Source organism: Geotrypetes seraphini, chromosome 1, assembly GCF_902459505.1.
Source record: "Geotrypetes seraphini chromosome 1, aGeoSer1.1, whole genome shotgun sequence".
NCBI classification, from domain to species: Eukaryota; Metazoa; Chordata; class Amphibia; order Gymnophiona; family Dermophiidae; genus Geotrypetes; species Geotrypetes seraphini.
The window spans coordinates 336,018,621-336,038,309 of NC_047084.1; the positions used below are offsets into that span (position 1 = coordinate 336,018,621).

At 48.2% G+C, this 19,689-nt stretch overlaps 1 protein-coding gene across 6 annotated transcripts in view; it reads left to right on the forward strand.

Annotated features, from left to right (window-relative positions):
* Positions 1-19,689, forward strand: part of FAM13A (family with sequence similarity 13 member A) — a 416,553-nt gene that overhangs the window by 369,189 nt on the left and 27,675 nt on the right. For 4 of the 6 annotated variants that reach the window (XM_033959097.1, XM_033959069.1, XM_033959060.1 and 1 more), the window contains one exon: positions 1,997-2,080. The exons of the other annotated variants lie outside the window; for them this stretch is intronic. In XM_033959097.1, coding sequence (XP_033814988.1) covers positions 1,997-2,080 — 84 coding nt within the window. The remainder of the gene's footprint in view (positions 1-1,996; positions 2,081-19,689) is intronic. 6 annotated transcript variants of the gene reach the window in all.

The window sequence follows — 19,689 nt, forward strand, 5'->3', positions numbered from 1 at the left end:
AATTTCCAAATGAATTAAAATAGCCATTTTGTACACATATGTGGGCTGTGGTAAACAACCACCAATCACATTGAAATCACACTCCACTAGTGGAGTTGCTGCCTCATGAGCAGAAACTAGGGCTGTTTTACCTGAGGAGATTTGTAGAGTGACTACATAGTCTATCCTACATACCTTCACTAGTTTATATAGGGTGGATGTGGCAGCTGGGAAGGACACTGCTTTCAGGGCCTCCGTCTTAAAGGCAGGTACAATGGGCCCACCTTAAACTCTGGGGTCTGCCTTGGTATGTCCCTAGCATTTAGGACCACTAGACACATTGCACTGGTAAGATTAGGTTCTTACCTCGGTAATCTTCTTTCTTGTAGATGTGTCTAGTGGTCCTGAAGCCCTACCCTGTGTAAGGGCTTTGCCTGCCTTCTGCCTTAGGAGCAATCTGAATTTGAAGAATTTTCTGTCTTTTAGAGGAACTGAGAAGGAACAACAACAAAAAAAGAGATGTTGTGTAGGTAAATCATTATGACTATAAAGTCTGTTTTAAGTCTCTGCGAGTAACTATAAACTCTCTATATAATTGGTGCTAGTTGCACAAGTTTGGATGATATAATATTATTCTCTCTGTATGTTATGAAGCAGAACAAAATTGTAGTGTCGGAGGTTTTTCCCATTTTCCTCCTTCCTGTTATGTCTTTTATTGCAGTGCTACTTGATTGCTTTTGTACAAACTGAGGGGGCAGAAGCAGCTCCCTGGGATAAGAGTTGGAAAATGATTGACATTTTTCTGCAAGCAACTTGCTAGTTCAGATACAAGACCTAGCATTCAGGCAGTGGCATAGTAAGGGTGAGCGGCGCCTTCCCCCCCCCCCCCCCCGCAACATGCACCCTTCCCTTTACCTTTGAAACTTCTCTGACGTGAGCAGCATACTGCCCATGCCAGTGTCTGCTCGACCTTTGATGTCAACTCCAACGCACGGGTCCTGGAAATGACATCAGAGAGAGTGCCGATTCCAATGCGGGCAGAAACTTCACGCCAAAAAGGTATGCGGAAGGCAAGGAGCATGTGTGTGAGTGGCAAGGAGAGGAGCGGGGGGGAGGGGTCACCACACCCTTAGGAAGACCGCTCTCGGGGTGGACCGCTCCTCCACACATACTCTTACTATGCCACTGTGTTCAGGACCACTAGACACATATACAAGAAAGAAGGTTGCAAGATAAGAACTGAATCTTTCTTTCATAGTGGCCAGACTTAGGGTCAGTGCTACCTGGATTCTGGAGGTAGTGTAGATTGTGACCCCAGACTAAAATATGTGTGGACTAAGTTGGGGGGATGGGTATAAAAACAAGGAAAAAAAAAACAGTTACCAGGGAATACTCATGGCTCAGTAGCACAATGGAAGCTGGTTCCAAATAAGCAGAAAACTCAAATGATAGGAGGAAACTGACAGGCAGCCACAAAAAGACCCTTCAAGGTGCACTTACCTAAGACACCAACCAGAAGGGAAGACATTTTTAAAGCTGATTATGCAGGTAAAAAGTCTTTTGCCCATGTGAATTGGTGGTCTGAAATGAATGAATACTTGTTGGCCTCTATGCTGAGAGAGAATGATTTAGTGAACACTGTGATGGGTGTTCAGGGTTGAACCATCAACCTGTTTTTCACATGGTCCCCTAAATAGCTTTCAGAGAGTAATTACATGCAGCCAGCAGCACTGAGTCAAATATTGAGCTGTAAGCCTTAAAAACATCCTGAAGAGATTTAACAACAAACCAGAAAGGTTTAAGTTCTCAGTGTGTTATTTAACCAGTGCCCTGGAAATTTTAGTGGATGAGAACTTTGTTGTGGTGTTACTGCATGTTGGTTAAAGGTGTGCTACCATCCAAATACGCTGACTTGCATGGTGCTTTCAGCCATATTTTTAATGGTGACTATTGTATAGAGACATGGTGGAGGGGAAAGGGGTTCACAATATAATGTACTTGTTAACACCTGTCGCAGGGTTCCCCTTCCAGCAAGCGGAGAAGCCCTTTGCTGCAGCCAATTATCGAGGGCGAAACAGCTTCCTTCTTCAAGGACATAAAGGTGAAGATCTCCAGCTGCTAATTGCTAAAATCTGCTCTTCCCACCCCCATCCCTATCCAACATAGTCAATTGAACTTAATGATTTAGCTTTAATTGCTATGCTGAATATTTGCACTGTCTCCCGGATCAATAGCTGCTTGAGCTTCTCCCATCTTGAACAAACTGCTGATTCTCTCATCAATGCGTATGATCCTAAGAATGATTTCCTTTGCTTTTGTTTTCTCAGCATTTTTTTTAAAAAAGTCGTTAATGTCACTTCTCCTTTTAGCTGTGTTTGTTTTAGAGTTTTGTATATTTTTGTGTGGAGCTCACGCTATATACTTTGCACTGACTTTTTCATCCGTCAGGAAACCAGAGGCTGTCAGTCCTGTTTTTACTTCAGTTTCTGCTTTGCACTTCTATTGGAGAGAAGCAAGCCTCGAAACAATTTTCACGAGTAAAAGAGGCTTTTTCGGGTGGAATATAGTCTCTTTCAAAATAGGCCACACTGTATAAGAGTAACAGAATGTACAGAGTTTCGAAACATACGTAATTTCATCTCCATTTAACAGAGGTGTTTCCAGGTGTTTCCAGGGGTTACAGCAACAAATATTTTAGTTTTTTTCAACTGTAAAAAGTACAAGAAAAAGGAAGCACAAGGTATCTACAAGTACTTTATAATTGTGTAGCTTGGTATGCAGTATGTAAATTGCCCCTTAAACTACCTTTCAAGTAGTCAGCATGACATGGGGTTAGCATGCAATTATGATCATGCCCCTGATCTGGGTCAGCTGACAATAAGGGCTCTTACTAAGGTGCGCTAGCGTTTTTAGCGCGCACTTAAGATTAGCGCGTGCAAACTACACCCAAATGAAAAATACTAACGCAAGCTCTATGGAGGCGTTAGCTTTTAGCGCGTACTAAAACCGCTAGCGCACCTTAGTAAAAGGAGCTCTAAGAGTTCTTCACCTGCTGCACAGCTGTCAGATGCATGAAAGCTTTATAGTAGAGGTGTGCAGAGATGAGCTCTCTTGCTTTACAGAGACTTCAATAAACTCGCTGATTTTCCTTCAAAGTTAACCTATTAATGATGCTAAAAAAAATTGGCACTAAGAACCATTCTATAAAGAGTGCTTCAGGATGAATGCCGTTCTAGTGCTTACAGCCAATTTCCATGTCTAAATTACCAGCATTTATGCCTGCTAAAACCTGGTATAAATGCTAGCGCCTAAATTTTGGGAGTTGAATACGCAAATCATAATATTCTATAACATTGTACCTAACTTTTAAGGACACTCATACTCCTCCCATCACCTTGCACCTTTTGAGATGCACACACAAAGTCAAATTGGTGCTAATTAAGTCCAAATATTGATAACACCTTATTAACTGATTGATTTGCATGCACATCTGTCCAGTGCTTGCAAATTTGTGCTCCTGAGTTTTAGCAGCCATATGGAATATGGAGATTTATTGTGCAAATTCAGAAAATGCATTTTTGCAGTAGACAATTTTAGCATCCTTTTCTTTATGTAAGCATTTTTTTTTTCTTATTGCACCTGTGCACGAGTCCCAAGATTCAGGTTGCTATTATAATTTGGGATATTTTGGAGTTTCTTCCAAATCCAAACCTGACTTTGCAGACATTTTCCCTGTTTCACAGCTGTACAGAACTTCCACGATCTGAACTGCCAGGTTTCTGCTGACACAGGTGTTGCTGCTATCTGTGGAATCTATAGGAGTGAGCTAAATCAGGAGGGAGGCCTGCAGCAATCCACTCTGCCATTCTCAGCTCCAGAGCTAACATGATATTATCCCTCTATGAATGCATTGGTGGTGCACGTTCCAAATAAATGGAACATGGTGTGGCATGAATTCATGAAATGCAGCTTTTGTAGCAACCACTGAACTACAATGCTTGGGCCTCTGGGAATTGTTGAATTCATGCTGTAGCTTGAGAATGTTTTCTTGTTTCAAATTTTGAAGTATTAATGCTCTGTACAACACATTGTATGGCTAGGGGATGAGGGGGCAACTTAACAACCAGGCACTTAAATTATTCCAGACAATTTGTACATACCAAAGAGTGTATGAATTCCCTAGAGCATTTTCAAAATGGAAGTGTGCACATACCCAGTTATAACATGATTGGGAACCGAACATCAAATTCTTTAATGACCAAAATATACAGCCAGCCCCTTTTCTATCGGAAAAGTCTGTCTGTAATAAAACATAGACGCATGAGGACAGAAAAAGGCTAAATAACCCATTCAGTCTGCCCATCCACTATCTCTTGCTCTCCCTAAGAGATCCCACATGCCTATCCCACACTTTCTAGAATTCAGACACAGTCTTTGTCTCCACCACCTCTACTTGGAAGACTATTCCTCGCATCTACCAACCTTTCTGTAAAAAAAATCACCTCTTACCTTCATCCTATGCCCTCTGAATCTGGAGCTTCTGTTCAGATGAGACTCGTCTCAAGCGTGTTTATGCCACAAAGATATTTACAATCATACAATATGAATATCACCAAAGTGCAAAAAAATATACTGAGGTATGAAAAATTGGTAGTGTTTAACCTCAGGGTCTTCAGAAGGCCTGCTGAGTCATAAGACTCAAGCTGGCTGGATTCCTCATTAGTCCCGTTGGTTTTTCTGTTGTTATTAGTGTCTAAATATTATTACTTTATTTAATTTGTCCTTTCTTCTTTGCACTTAATTTTTTCAATTCGTGAATTTAATTACTTAATATATAAATACGAGTATATGCCTTATTCATCTATAATAATAAAACGCTAAGCGCGCATGCACACTCTCACCGCATGCTTCCCTGATTGCTGTTCTGTCATGCTGTGCCGGCAAGAGTGCGCATGCGCGCTTACTACGTCACACATGGCAACTCGGCGTTTAAGAGCGATTGAATGTCTCATTCAGGAAAAGAAAGGGCTCGACACGGTGGAAGAACAGCAGCAGCCCCCGAAGCTCCTCACCAGACCAATCCCTCTCCAACTTCTCCTTCCTCACTGACGCCAAAGAAGCTGCAACTGGGACAGTTGGGGCCTCCCCCGCCGTGCCCAACCCGCCCAGGCCCCGCTCCCTCTCGCGGCGCTGGCAGCGGCTGCCGGGAGGAGGACTCCGAGCCGCTGACGACTGTCCCCAAAACACCGGCGGAGAGTCGGGCGCTACCCCCGCACAGGGCTGGCGACTTAAAAATGTTCTGGGCGGCGGCTGGAACCTTCACTGACGCTGAAGAAGCTGCAGCTGGGGCAGTCGAGGCCTCCCCCGCCGCGCCCAACACGCCCAGGCCCCGCTCCCTCTCGCGCTCCAAGCACTCACTCCTGGTAGCTGAGAGGAATGGCTGGAGGGTGTTGTGCCGGTGCTGCAGGTGAAAGGGAGCTGCTTTTGTTGGAGAGATGTGCTGGGGGCAGACAGCTTTGCTTGGGTGGGGGGGGGAAGACAGAAGGGGGCCACGGAAAAACAGTCAGGGAGAGGGAAAGAGGGTTGCTTTGGAGGGAGAGGTGTGCTGGGGGCAGACAGCTTTGTTTGGGGGAGGGGAAGACAGAAGGGGCCACGGAAAAACAGAGAGAGGGAAAGAGGGTTGCTTTGGAGGGAGAGGTGTGCTGGGGAGCAGACAGCTTTGCTCGGAGGGGTGGGGAAAGACAGAAGGAGGCCACGGAAAAACAGGGAGAGGGAAAGAGGTTTGCTTTGGAGGGAGGGGTGTGCTGGGGGCAGACAGCTTTGCTCAGGGGGGGGAGGAAGATAGAAGGGGGCCACGGAAAAACAGTCAGGGAGACAGAACGGGGCCACGGAAAAACAGACAGCATTCAAGGAGAGATAAATAAATAAAAATAGACAGACAGACAGTGGTCAAGGGGAGAGAGAGAAAGAAAGACAGACACACATCTATTCTAGCACCTGTTAATGTAACGGACTTAAGGACTAGTCTTATTAATAAAACTACTAAATACACTCCAATTTATAGATCGTAGTGCTGCTAAGCAAGCTAAGTACACGATCTATAAATTGGAGTATATTTAGTAGTTTTATTAATAAGATGAATAAGGCATATATTTATATATTAAGTAATTAAATTCACAAATTGAAAAAATTAAGTACAAAGAAGAAAAGATAAATGAAATAAAGTAATAATATTTAGACATTAATAACAACAGAAAAACCAACGGTACTAATGAGGAATCCAGCCAGCTTGAGTCCTATGACCCAGCTGGCCTTCTGAAGACCCTGAAGTTAAATACTAGCAATTTTTCATACCTCGATACATTTTTTTGCACTTTGGTGATATTCATATTGTATGATTGTGGACTGAAAATAGTAACATCAGTAGTAATTAACATAGGTATTTAAATACGTCTATTATATTTCCCCTCTTCCAAAGTATACATATTGAGATCTTAAATCTGTCGCTATACACCTTTATGATGTAGACCAGTGTTCTTCAACCTTTTTACACCTATGGACCGGTAGAAATAAAAGAATTATTTTGTGGACCGGCATCGATCCGCGGACCAGCGGTTGAAGAACACTGGGCTAAGTTATGGGACAGACCCTGCCCATCTCCACCCCAGACTCCTTCCCCATAATAATTATAACACTATTTTTTCCATTCATTTTTCATAGATACACACAATATAATCTTATTAACAACACATAATGGTTAACCACAAAATTAAACTACACAAAACACACTGACAGCAGATGTAAATTCTCAAAACTGACATAATTCAATCACTAAATTCAAAATAAAATTATTCTCCCCTACTTTTGTTGTCTCCCTCCCCCTATGTTATGCCTTACCTTCTGGCCTGCTCCCGCATGGCCATTTTATGCCGCCCCGAGTGTTATTTTCAGGCCGGCTCCCTCTTCCTCACTGATGCAGTGCACAAAGCTGCGGGCAGCGTCTCCTTGCACGTCCTGCACCTCATCTGGAAGCCTTCCCTCTGACGTTGCAACATCAGAGAGAAGGCTTCTGGTTCAGGCACAGGATGCACATAGGAGCCACTGCCCTTGGCTTTGTGCACTGAATCAGTACGGAAGAGGGAGCCGGCTCAAAGATAACGCTGCACTGAGCGCACCGTGGACCGGCAGTTGAACACTGTTTTGGGCCTGATGCACGTGCCGGCCCTGTGGACCGGCAGGAAATTTCTGTGGACCGGCACCGGTCCACGGACCTGTGGTTGAAGAACACTGATGTAGACCATCAACCATTTTAGTTGGCTTCCTCTGGACTGACTTCATCCTGTTTATTTCTTCTTGAAAGTACGGTATCTAAAATTGTGTACAATATTCTAAATGAGGTCTTACCAGAGTCTTTTACAGGAGCATCAGTACATTTTTTTTTCTTAACGGACCATTCCTTTCCCTATGCACCCAAGCATCCTTCTAGCTTTCTCAGTTGCCTTTTCAACCTGTTTGGCCACCTTTAGATCATCACATACTATCACACCCAAGTCCCTAAACTTGTATTACTCTGTGGTATGGCCGCAACTTGGATACTATGTGCAGTTCTGGTCGCCATATCTCAAAACAGTTATAGCGGAATTAGAAAAGGTACAGAGAAGGGCAACTTCCATATGAGGAAAGGCTAAAGCAGCTAGGGCTCTTCAGCTTGGAAAAGAGATGGCTCAGGGGTGATATGATAGAGGTCTATAAAATACTGAGCGGAGTGGAAAGGGTAGATGTAAATCGCTTGCTCACTCTTTCCAAAAATACCAGAACTAAGGGGCATGTGATGAAGCTACTAAGTAGTAGATTTAGAACAAACCAGAATAAATATTTCTTCACACAATGTGTAATTAAACTCTGGAATTCGTTGCTGGAGAATGTTGTGAAATCAGTTAGCTTAGTAGGGTTTAAAAAAAGTCTTGGATAATTTCCTAAAAGAGAAATCCATAGGCCATTATTGAGATGGCTTGGGGAAATCCTCTGCTTATTCCTAGGATAAGCAGTATAAAATCTGTTTTGCTACTTAGAATCTAACTAGGTATTTGGGACCTGGGATGGCCACTGTTGGAAACAGGATGGTTGGCTTGATGGGCCTTCGGTCTGTCCCAGTATGCCAATTCCACAGGTATTTGCATTCCAAATGCATGACCTTGCATTTCTTAGCATTAAATATTAGCTGCCAAATTTCAAGCCATTCCTCAAGTTTCACTGGCTCCTTCCTCATGTTTTCCATTCCACCAGGGGTATCTACTCTATTGTAGATTTTGGTATCATCCACAAAGAGGCAAATCTTACCAGTCAGCCCTTAAGCAATATCGCTTACAAAAATGTTAAAATAACAAGCCCAAGAACCGAACCTTGAGGTAACATCCCTTTCCTCAGAGCAATCTCTATTGACTACTATTCTCTGTCACCTTCCACTCAACCAGTTCCTGACCCAGTCCATCACTTTGGGGTTTCAAGTTTATTTATTATTTGATTAATCGCCTATTCCAAATACTAAGCGATGTACAAATTGGTAAAATAAATTGTCTAAAATATACATAAAATAGACCATATAATTAACAAGAGGATAAATCACAAAACAAACTAATTAAGATAAGACAAGAATACAATAGGACAGATGGGATAGAAATACAATCTTTGATAGGAAAGAATCAACAATTAAAGGTAAAACACAACAGGAATAGGAGGACAAATAAATAGGTAAAAGTAAAAGTAGACAAAAGAGCAATTGATGAAAGAGCAAATTAACATTTCAATTAAGTATTGAACGCATCTTTAAAAAGAAAGGCACTCGGTTCACTGTTGGAGGCTTTGCTAAAATCTAAATGCACCACATCTAGCACTCTCCCTTTATCCGATTCTTTGGTGTCACCCAATCAAAGAAATTAATCAGATTTGTCTGACAGGACCTACCTCTAATGAACCCATGTTGCCTCGAGTCCTGTAATCCACTGGATACCAGAAACTGAACTACTCTCCATTTTAAAAGCGTTTCCATTATTTTATTTACCACAGAAAGACTTACCAGCCTGTAGTTCCCTACTTCTTCCTCACTTCTACTTTTGTGGAGAGGGACCACATCCACCCTTCTCTAATCGTCAGGTGATCTGCTAGTTTTGTGCTAGCAGGTGAGCAGAGGGCTTTTAGTTTAGCCATTGTCAGGCCGATGCTCATTCTTTAGCACTCTCCAGACCAGTAGAGGTTAACTTTACGATTGGGTATATATCTAATCATGACCAGCAGGTGGAGACTGAAAACAAAACTTTGGGACAGTATATCCTAGCCCCTCCTCTCTATTTCCCTCAGTCTTCTTTCAGTCTCCAGCAGGTGTTGAGTGATCTGTACCCATCTCCCTTGGTAGGGCTGTTGGAATTTGTTTAGAGGTTTATTGTCCCTGTTTTTAGCCGGACGGAGCTTGGACGGACTCTGTTTGGGGGTTCGTCCGACCTCGGGGGTGTCAAACCCGGCGGGTCACGAGCGGAGTCCCTCCCCCCACTTCCTCCACCTCCCCATATTTTTTTAGAGGAGCCTCAGCAGTAAGCCTTGCCCCCTAAATCAAGCAAGGCATATTGCTTCGAGAGCCTGTGGAGTCTGTTCTGTAAAAAAAAAAAAAAAATCCTGAGGTAGTGCTGGTCTGGAGGGTTGTATCCCTTTAAGAAAACTGTATTTTACTGTATTTTTTCAACTAACCGGCACTTTTTTACAGCTAGGTCGCGTATGGAGCAATGAGCACTTCTAAAGGGAAAAAGTGCTCATTGTGCTCCAGACGCGAGGCACTCGCGGCCGGCCTGTGCAAGCGGTGTTCAGGCCGGTGCGGTGGAGGAGCTCCGTCGGCAGCGGCTGCAGGCGCCCAGAGCTCCCCGCCGATGGTGCCTCGCGAGTCGGCAGGGAACGGTGGAGAAGCCCGGTCTTCTCCGTCCGCCCACGGAGGGATTCCCCGAGCCGCCGACGGTCGGGTTTTAGAGGATTCCCTCTCAGCTGATATTTTGACAGCTGATGCCGGCTTGCCTGTTTTAGCGGCTGAGACTATTCAGGTCTCTCAGCCGCTGCAGGCTATGGAGGGAGCTGTTTTGGCGGGAAAGACGCCATCTTCTCTGTCTGGCCCCTCCATTTTGTCTTCCACCTCAGGTGACCTTCCCCCTGTTTTGGCTAAGCAGGGGCAGGTTTCTGCTGGGTCCCCTGCTGTGGCAGGGAGTCCCTTGGGACCCTCGGGGGGTTTTTCCCCTGATTTTTTCTTTTCATTATGCAAAGCCTATTTTCAGGCGGCTGGGGGTCCCGGTTGCGCCCAGGGGGTCTCGGGGGGTGGGGTTTCCTCCGCGCTCCCTGCGGCTTTGCCTCTCTCGTCTGACGTGACGTCCCCTCCGCCGCCTCTCTTGTCCAAGCGTCCGCGGGTGTCGTGGGACGAGGATTTGTGGTCGGAGGAACGTGTCGGTCTGGAGGAGGACCTGGACCCTTCTGAGGAATTCCAGGACCCTCTGGAGGGGACGGAAGCTGGCGGCGGGTTGTCGGGTTTCCCGTTCTCCAGTGACGAGGCGTCCGTGGTGCGCCTTTTTCAGAGAGATGAGCTGCCTGACCTTATTCAACAGGTTTCTTCGGCTTTGCGTTTTGAGGACGCGCCGCCGGAGACTCCGCGTGTGGGGGACCCTCTGTTACGAGGGATCCGTTCCGTTTCCCGCTCTTTTCCTATGCATCAGGATATTCGGGATATTATTCTTGAGCAGTGGAAAACGCCGGAGACGCCGTTTCGGCTGGCGCGCAGCATGGCTCGCCTGTATCCCATTCCTGAAGGGGATCGGGCTACGTTAGCTTCGCCAGTCGTGGATGCGGTGGTCTCGGCTATTTCCAAGCGGCATACCGTGCCTGTTGAGGGCGGTTCTGCCTTGCGGGACTCTGAGGAGCGCAAATTGGAGACCATCCTTAAGCAAAATTTTCAAGTCTCTGCCTTTGGGGTCCAGGCGGCTATTTGTGGGGGACTGGTCGCTCGCGCCGTGTTTCGGTGGGCAGAGCGGGTCTTGGATCGAGAGTCTGACGACTGGTCTCTGGTGGATCAGGAGGTAGCGAAGATTGAGATGGCTGCCTCATTCCTCTCGGATGCTCTGTATGACTTGGTGCGGATCTCGGCTAAGTCCATGGCTTTTGGCGTGGCCGCACGGCGTGTGTTGTGGCTGCGCGCTTGGGCGGCGGATGCTGCGTCCAAAGCTAAGCTTACTAAATTTCCCTTTCGGGGGTCGTTTTTATTTGGAGAGGACTTGGATAAGTTGATTCAGACTCTGTCGGACTCGAAAGTTCCCCGTCTGCCGGAGGACCGTGCCCGCCCGGCGTCTCGGGGTGGTGCGGCCCGGGGGCGTTTGCGGGAATTTCGCAAGTATCGCCCTGGGCGTGGGGCTGCTTCTTTCCAGTCTCCGGGGTTTTCCCGGGGTCGGTTCTTCCAGCGCATGCAGCCCTTTCGGGGGGCCCGTCGGGGGGCAGGGAATCCCTCCGCCGGTTCCCCCGCTTCCCGTCCTGCACAATGATGCCTTGCCGGCGCCCCCCTTGGTTCCGGTGGGGGCCCGGCTGCGCGACTTTTTTCCCAAATGGGCCGAGATCACGTCCGATCAGTGGGTCCTGGAGGTGGTGCGGGACGGTTATGCCCTGGAGTTCGCCCGCTCTCTGCCGGATTTTTTCCTCGCTTCTCCATGTCAGACTCCTGGGAAGACGCTGGCGTTTCGCCAGACCCTTCAGCGCTTGCTAGATCTCAGGGCAGTAGTTCCAGTGCCCCCCCCGGAGTGGGGCACGGGCAGGTACTCCATTTACTTTGTGGTGCCCAAGAAGGAGGGGACTTTTCGGCCCATCCTCGATTTGAAAGGGGTCAACAGGGCTCTCAAGGTTCCCTCTTTCCGTATGGAAACGCTGCGGTCGGTCATTCTGGCGGTTCAGCCGGGGGAGTTTCTCACTTCTCTCGATCTGACGGAGGCCTACTTGCATGTTCCTATTCGGGCCTCTCATCAGCGTTTCCTGCGCTTTGCGATCTTGGGTCGGCACTATCAGTTCTGTGCGCTTCCCTTTGGGCTGGCCACGGCTCCCCGGACGTTCACCAAGGTGATGGTGGTCGTCGCGGCAGCCTTGCGGTCGGAGGGCATCCTGGTACACCCCTACCTGGACGACTGGTTAATTCGGGCCAAGTCGTTGCAGGAAAGCTCCCGGGTGACGGCTCGGGTGGTGGAGTTTCTCCGGTCGCTGGGCTGGGTGGTCAACCTTTCCAAGAGTCGGTTGGTTCCGGCTCAGCGTCTGGAGTACCTCGGGGTGCTGTTCGACACCTCCTTGGGGAAGGTCTTCCTCCCAGAGGCCCGGGTGAGCAAATTGCAGTCTCAGATTCGCCTGCTTTTGGCGTCCCGGTGTCCTCGGGCGCGAGATTTCCTCCAGGTCCTGGGGTCGATGGCGGCGTCCCTGGACGTGGTGAGGTGGGCGCGGGCCCACATGCGTCCTCTCCAGTATGCTCTGCTCCGGAGGTGGTCTCCCCAGAGGCACGGGATGGATGTTCCGGTTCCCCTGCGAGGCTTGGCGCGCTGCAGTCTGCGTTGGTGGCTCCGGACCCCTCACCTAGTTCAGGGGGTGGGTCTGGATCTTCCGCAGTGGACGGTGCTCCTTACGGATGCGAGTCTCCTGGGTTGGGGGGCCCAGTGCCTGGGTCACTCAGCTCAGGGAACCTGGTCCACGGAGGAGGCCTCCTGGTCGATCAACGTGTTGGAGACCAGGGCGGTCCGGCTGGCGCTGTTGGCTTTCCACTCCCTTTTGTTGGGCAAGTCGGTCAGAGTCCTGTCGGACAATGCCACGGCGGTGGCTTATGTCAATCGTCAGGGGGGCACCAAGAGCACTCTGGTGGCGCAGGAGGCGGCTCGGCTCATGGTTTGGGCGGAGTCGCATCTTCTGGACCTCTCGGCCTCTCACATTGCCGGGGTAGAAAACGTTCAGGCGGACTTCCTCAGTCGTCACTTCTTGGATCCGGGAGAGTGGTGTCTCGGCGCCGAGGCGTTTCAGTTGCTAGTGCGTGCTTGGGGGCAGCCCCTGATGGATCTGATGGCTACAAGTGGCAACGCCAAAGTACCCCGCTTCTACAGTCGTCGCAGGGACGGTCTGGCCGAGGGTCTGGATGCTCTGGTCCAACCGTGGCCAACGGAGGGGCTGTTGTATGTGTTCCCTCCTTGGCCATTAGTGGGCAGAGTACTGCTTCGCATTGTTCGCCATCCGGGGCTGGTGGTCTTGGTGGCTCCGGATTGGCCTCGTCGTCCGTGGTATGCGGATCTGGTGAGGCATCTGGTGGCGGATCCTCTTCCTCTGCCTCTCGGATGCGATCTTCTGACGCAGGGTCCCATTCCCATGTTCGACCCGTCTCCCTTTTGTCTTACGGCTTGGCTCTTGAAAGGGGCCGCCTGAGTAAGAAGGGATATTCCGACAAGGTGATCTCTACACTTTTGGGGTCCCGGAGGCTTTCTACCTCTCGGGCTTATGTACGGGTTTGGCGTCTTTTTGAGGAATGGTGCCGAGCGCGGGGAGTGGTCTCCTTTCGCGCTTCTCTGCCTAACATTCTAGAGTTTTTGCAGGATGGCCTGGATAGGGGCCTGGCCTGGTCTTCTCTTCGGGTTCATCTGGCGGCCCTGTCGGCTTTTCGGGGGCTGGTGACAGGTCAGCGTTTGTCAGCCATTCCTGATGTGATTCGCTTTCTTAGGGCGGCCAAGTTGATCAGGCCTCCCATAAGGCCCTCGATTCCCTCTTGGGATCTCAATCTGGTTCTCTCTGTTCTAGTGCGCCCTCCTTTCGAGCCGTTGGATGGCTGTTCGTTGAAGGACCTTACGCTGAAGTCGGTCTTTTTGGTGGCCATTACTTCCGCTAGACGGGTGTCGGAGCTACAGGCTTTCTCTTGTAGGGCTCCCTTCCTGGAGTTTTCGAAGGAGCGGGTTGTTTTGCGGCCTGTTCCTTCCTTTCTGCCGAAGGTAGTTTCTCCTTTTCATGTCAATCAATCGGTGGTCCTCCCGGTCTTGGGTAGTCGGGAGGGTTCTTCTGAGCAACGACAGCTGCGCAAGTTGGATGTCGGTCGGGTCCTCCATGCTTATGTGCAGCGGACCCGGGATTTTCGGAGCTCCGATCATCTCTTTGTGCTTCTGGCGGGTCCTCGTCGGGGGGCTGGCGCTTCTAAGGCTACTATTGCGCGCTGGATCAAGGAGATGATTGCTTCCGCTTATCTTCTGAGTCAGAAGCCGGTTCCGGAGTTTCTCAAGGCTCATTCCACTAGGGGTCAGGCGGCTTCTTGGGCTGAGTCATCGCTCGTGCCTCCGGTGGATATTTGTAAGGCTGCGGTTTGGTCCTCCTTGCATTCATTTGTTCGGCATTATCGGGTAGATGTTCAGGCGCGTCGGGACGCGGTGTTCGGTGAGCGTGTTCTGGTATCGGCCCTTCGGGGGTCCCGCCCGTGAGAGGGACTGCTTTGGTACGTCCCAATCGTAAAGTTAACCTCTACTGGTCTGGAGAGTGCTAAAGAAGGAGAAATTAGGTTCTTACCTGCTAATTTACTTTCTTTTAGCTTCTCCAGACCAGTAGAGGTCCCCACCCTGTCTGTTGTTGTTGTTGTTGGGGCTGTTGCGCGGGCAGTTTTTGGTTTTTGCTGCGGGTTCTAGTATTTTTCTAGGGCCGGGGAGAATTGAAGAACAGCGGCTGTGGCTCGGCTGGCTTAGCTGGCGAGCTGTGGGGACCTTCTTCCTTCGGGAATTTCTCCTCTGCATTTTCCAACAGCATTTTTGGGTATGTTATTTGTTACTCCTTTCGGAGTATTGTTTTTTCTCTCTGTTGTTTTCCAGTTCTTGGTTCTGCTTGGCTATTCGGCAGACTGAGGGAAATAGAGAGGAGGGGCTAGGATATACTGTCCCAAAGTTTTGTTTTCAGTCTCCACCTGCTGGTCATGATTAGATATATACCCAATCGTAAAGTTAACCTCTACTGGTCTGGAGAAGCTAAAAGAAAGTAAATTAGCAGGTAAGAACCTAATTTCTCCTTACTCCTGCACTGTTCTCTCCAGCACAGGTGAATATCTTCCCAATGCACAACACTAATAGCATTCAAATAATGAGGGGGAAAAATGTGCTTATCACATGTGCACCAAAGCAAAACTCTTATGTGCATGCCCAGTCAAACAGGAGAACAGGAAGCCCAGTGCATGGCCAGGGAGAAAAGGCACCAGCGCCTTTTGGGACAATTACTTATGATCTCCAGCATAAGACAAGAGAATGATAAAAAAAAAAAATGTAAACAAGACTTTCCCCAATTTATTTTTATTTTTTTTAGCTACCATACCTGATATTCTGATAGCAAAGCAAAGTGTCCGTGGTAATAGGATAAGGGAGAAGCAGTGAGCAGATCTGCAGGCGTGTCACCCTTCAGAAGTTAGCGGCTAGCAAAAGATCTTTTAAACTATTCTCCACCTGGGTCTGCGTGGAAAGCTCATTCTCCGAAAGCCCGATCCCCAAGAGAGAGCCCAGCAAAACAGTTTTCAGCCTCCTGTTTCCTGGAAATCCTATTTAACTGGAAACCTCATGCCAGCTCTGAACTAGAATTAGGTTTCCAGCGGAAATGGCAGGGTTTGGTTTGTGTGCTGTTTCTGAACATTGGAGGGACTATCTAAGGATCTCAATTTAAACAAGATTGACTATATTTGTACTAATCTTTGGTGTGTCCAGCGTTAGTGCTCTGTGAACATTAAGTGTACCCTAACGCCAGTACTAGTCCTGCATTAATCGTATCTAGCACCAGCATTAGGTTCCAAGCATCAGCCCATGAGTCTGTGTTAGAATTAGTAGTTCAAGAATCTTGGCTCCAACTGCTTAAGTCGATACTGAGAGGCTCATAGTTGTCACATAATGCTCCACACCTGAAAGTGTTTGCAAAATGGCCTGACTGCTATCCTTTGAGGACCTTACAGTGCGCAGAGCTCAATAACAAAGCCCTTATGATGAACAGATAATTAAGGTGTTTGATCCATCTCCTTTGCCATATTTGCTATTCCAGTGTAATAGGTGAGACATTCTAGACAGTAGGGTTATTTCCCTTTAGCCGCATGCTGCAGAAGGAATCCACTCTGGATTTTTCACTCTGCCTCTGTTGTATTTCACTGGGCTCTCTAGCTCCACCATCAGTTCTTTGCTTCTGCACTCATGACTGCAGATGTGTTTGTTCTGCTCTTCCCATTTTATTTTAGTTCGATGTAATTTTGTCCCCTTTTCAGGTAATTTGGTGCTTGGAGCAATTTTAAAGCTCTTCCCGTGTGAGAATTCACAGAATTCGGTCTGTAGCTGACAGGCTGATCCCACTGATTACAGGTACCTGTTAGCCAGCCTGCATAGTTTTCTCTGGAGCTCAGGGCCATTCCTGAGGTAGTCTCACCTTCTGTTAATCAGAGGGTCGAGCACAGGCTGGTAGACGCCCTTAGGAGACTCGGTGGTGTCTCATAGGGTGCCAGCTGCATCGTGGCACCTCTGCCCATTCTGGTGCTCATCAGGAGGTATGGTCAGACATTGGAGTCTGACTAGCAGCCCGAAGATGCTTTGTAGCAGCATTCCCAGCATTGTGGCAGTGAATATTCTCATCCAGCTACTATGAGAGTGCTGAATGTGGACTTCCAGCACTGATCCTGTCAGGTCACACTTAGTACACAGGTTGATTGAGAGAGACAACAGGGGAGGTTTGAAAAGTGGGGTTTTCAATGTTTTTGGATGTTCCCCTGTGTTACCCCTCCTGAAAAATCCTAAAATTGCTGGTTTTAGAGTTTGGGAAGCGTGAAAAGTACTGTGATTTTGGCGTGAATTTCTTGACAGCGACCATCTTGGATTTTTAGCAAATTTTTTTCTAAAGCTCTCTGCTTCTTCAAAACTGCAAATTTTGACTGGAAACTTGCTGGGATGGAGTCCTTGGGCTATTTTCTTGTGGATTCTTGCCAGGATTGCACAATTTTAGTGCTTTTGGAGCATCCATTTGCCACCTGGTGTAGCGGGCAGGGGTAGCAGCATCCAACTTAGATTCTCCCCTGCTAAAGCAGGTAACCAAATTCCCAGCTAGCCCAGCGGAGTGACCTTAAGTGATTTCGAGGCTCGGCATGGCTGGTACTTCCATTCTCAAGACTGCGGACAGCCTAAGAACTGCACTTTCAGTCACCATAGGGTGACTCTGTACCCTAGAGCCAGACACTTTTCTCCATCTATTTCATTTTCGGGGTCTGAATTTTAGACTGTGGTTTCTCCCCCTGTGCAGTCCCACACAGCCGAAGAGGCATCTCTGAGTGGCGTTGTGCCTTGGGGCATGGTATCACCTCAGCCTGCTGCCGTTTGCCCACTGCCTGACCTTCCTTTAGAGGACCTGATGTAGATGTTTCAATCACTGCTTATTGTTTGCAGGTTCTGCGCTTCCTGAAAAAAACCAAAACAAGATAGGATTGTGTGCTGGGAATCCCTCTGGGGGCTTGCATCCTGGGGATGATTCTTCTGTCCTGCGCCTATTTCATTTTACTGTGCTGCCTGTCCTTATTTTTGAGTCTTTGCAGGAATTGCACTTAGTCACTCAGCCGGCTCCGTCCACTTCTTCCTCCTGGCTTGGTGGTGTGCGTTCACAGTTTGCTACTTTTCCCTGGCACCCTGTTGTAAGCATTCTGGTCTCGGAGCAGTTTTTCTCTGCAGAAGGTTCTCTGAAATTTGCTTTGTGATATCACGCTTATCCCCTCTGGCACAGGAGTGTCAGCAGATTTCGGGGCAGCCCAGGGTATATACAGGACTGCCATGTGGACGTGGTCCTCAGGATACTCTTTGACACAGCTGCATTAGGCATCAAAGTTGCTTTGGTGCTGTTTGTTTTTCCACACGCTTGTCTTGCTCGACTACACGCTCTGGAGAAAGAGGCAGTAGATTCCCCTCCTCAACTTTTCCTGGCTGCGACAAATTTATATAGCTGCTGCATTGGATGATATTATATGAGTTTGGCAAAGGTATCAGCATACTCCATCTCTGCCCACCGAATGCTCTAGATTCTACAGTGGGCTGGTGATTTCTCTTCTGAGGTTACATTGGCTAGGCTGCCTTTTAAGGGGCAGTTATTGTTTGTTTGTCAAAGGTCTGGATGATCTCATGGATTCTGTGATGTGATATGATGGACTTTCTCCCGTAGACTTTTCCTGATAGTAGACACAGACCCTTCAGGGGTTCTGGTTGCTCTAATTTTTGTGGCTCACAATATTCCAGGCTGTATGTAAGTGCCCCCTCATAAAGATTTTCACAGGGCTCCTGATGACGGTATACTGGCTTCAAGTATTCCCAGCCTTCCACCTACCGTTCTGCACCCTCTGCCAGAAAGGCTCCATGATCCAGGCCAAGGGATGCCTCTCTGCGGATGGGGACCAGCTGTCAGCATTTCTTCCTGCCTGGATGCACAATACAGCCAACCAGTAGATCTTGAACATTATTCAGTCGGGTTACCAGCTAGAATTGGCTCAACCTCTGACAGTTTATAGACTCTCCTTCTGGTCACCCGGACAGAGCGCTCAGGTTGAAGACACCGTTCAGCGCTTGCTGGATTTTCAAGCTATTGAGCCAATACCACCCAACTACTTGGGCTCAGGCAATTGCCTGTTCTGGAACAACATTACTGGTTCTCGTCCCTACTCTTTGGGCTGGCTACACCGCCCTGGACTTTCTCCATGGTGATGGTGGTAGTGGTAGCTTATGTGAGAAATCCAGGTTTGCTCTTTCTTGAACAACTGGCTAATCAGAGCTCCTTCACTGGCTGAGGGATGGCACACAGTAGAACGGGTACTCCAGTTGCTGGAAGACCTGGGCTGGATTGTCAGTTTCAGGATGAGCCTTCTAATGCCCACTCAATCGCTGGAATGTCTGAGAGGCCTTTTTGGCATGGCGGAGGGCCACATCTATCTTCTGGAAACTCGCAGGCAGAAACTGTGTGCCCAGAATTCTTCCCTTCTACTGTGGCCATTTCTGTCAGCCTGGGGTTATCTACAAGTTCTAGGCTCCATGGTTGCCATGCTGGATGTGGTTCCTTGAGCGAGGGCGCTTTTGCATCCTCGTCAGTGAGCTTTGCTGTATTGCAGGTTCTGCACAGGGATGCCCTGTAGGATTGTTTACCTTGGATTCTGGAAGCCCAAACAAGCATGGACTGGTAGTTTCTCCCGCAATCGCTCCGCTGGGGCGTGCTGCTACACATTGCCTCCTGGATCATGATGATGACAGATGCCAGCTTTGGGGCTGGGGAGCCCATTGCAATAGTTGTCCTGTTCAAGGGTGTTGGACACCCTTGCAGTGGAAGTGGTCAGTCAACTAGTTGGAGCTGAGAGCCATTCGGCTAGCTCTGATGAGATTGCAGAAGACTCTGGAGGGCCAAGCAGTCAGGCCCTTCTCCAGCAATGCGACAGCAATAGCCTACATCAGTTGCCAGGGAGATACTAAGAGCACTCCTCTAGCTCAGGAAACCCGTCTTTGTTTTTGGGCAGAACATGTGTTTCCATTTCTTGAGGAGTAGTTTCTGAGCTCCTTTGAAGCCGATGTTGGTGGTTAATGGTACTGTTTAATTACTGTGAGCAGAATACTTTGAGCCTGTTGTTACAGGTGCCTCTATTTCACGAGTAGTGGGTGG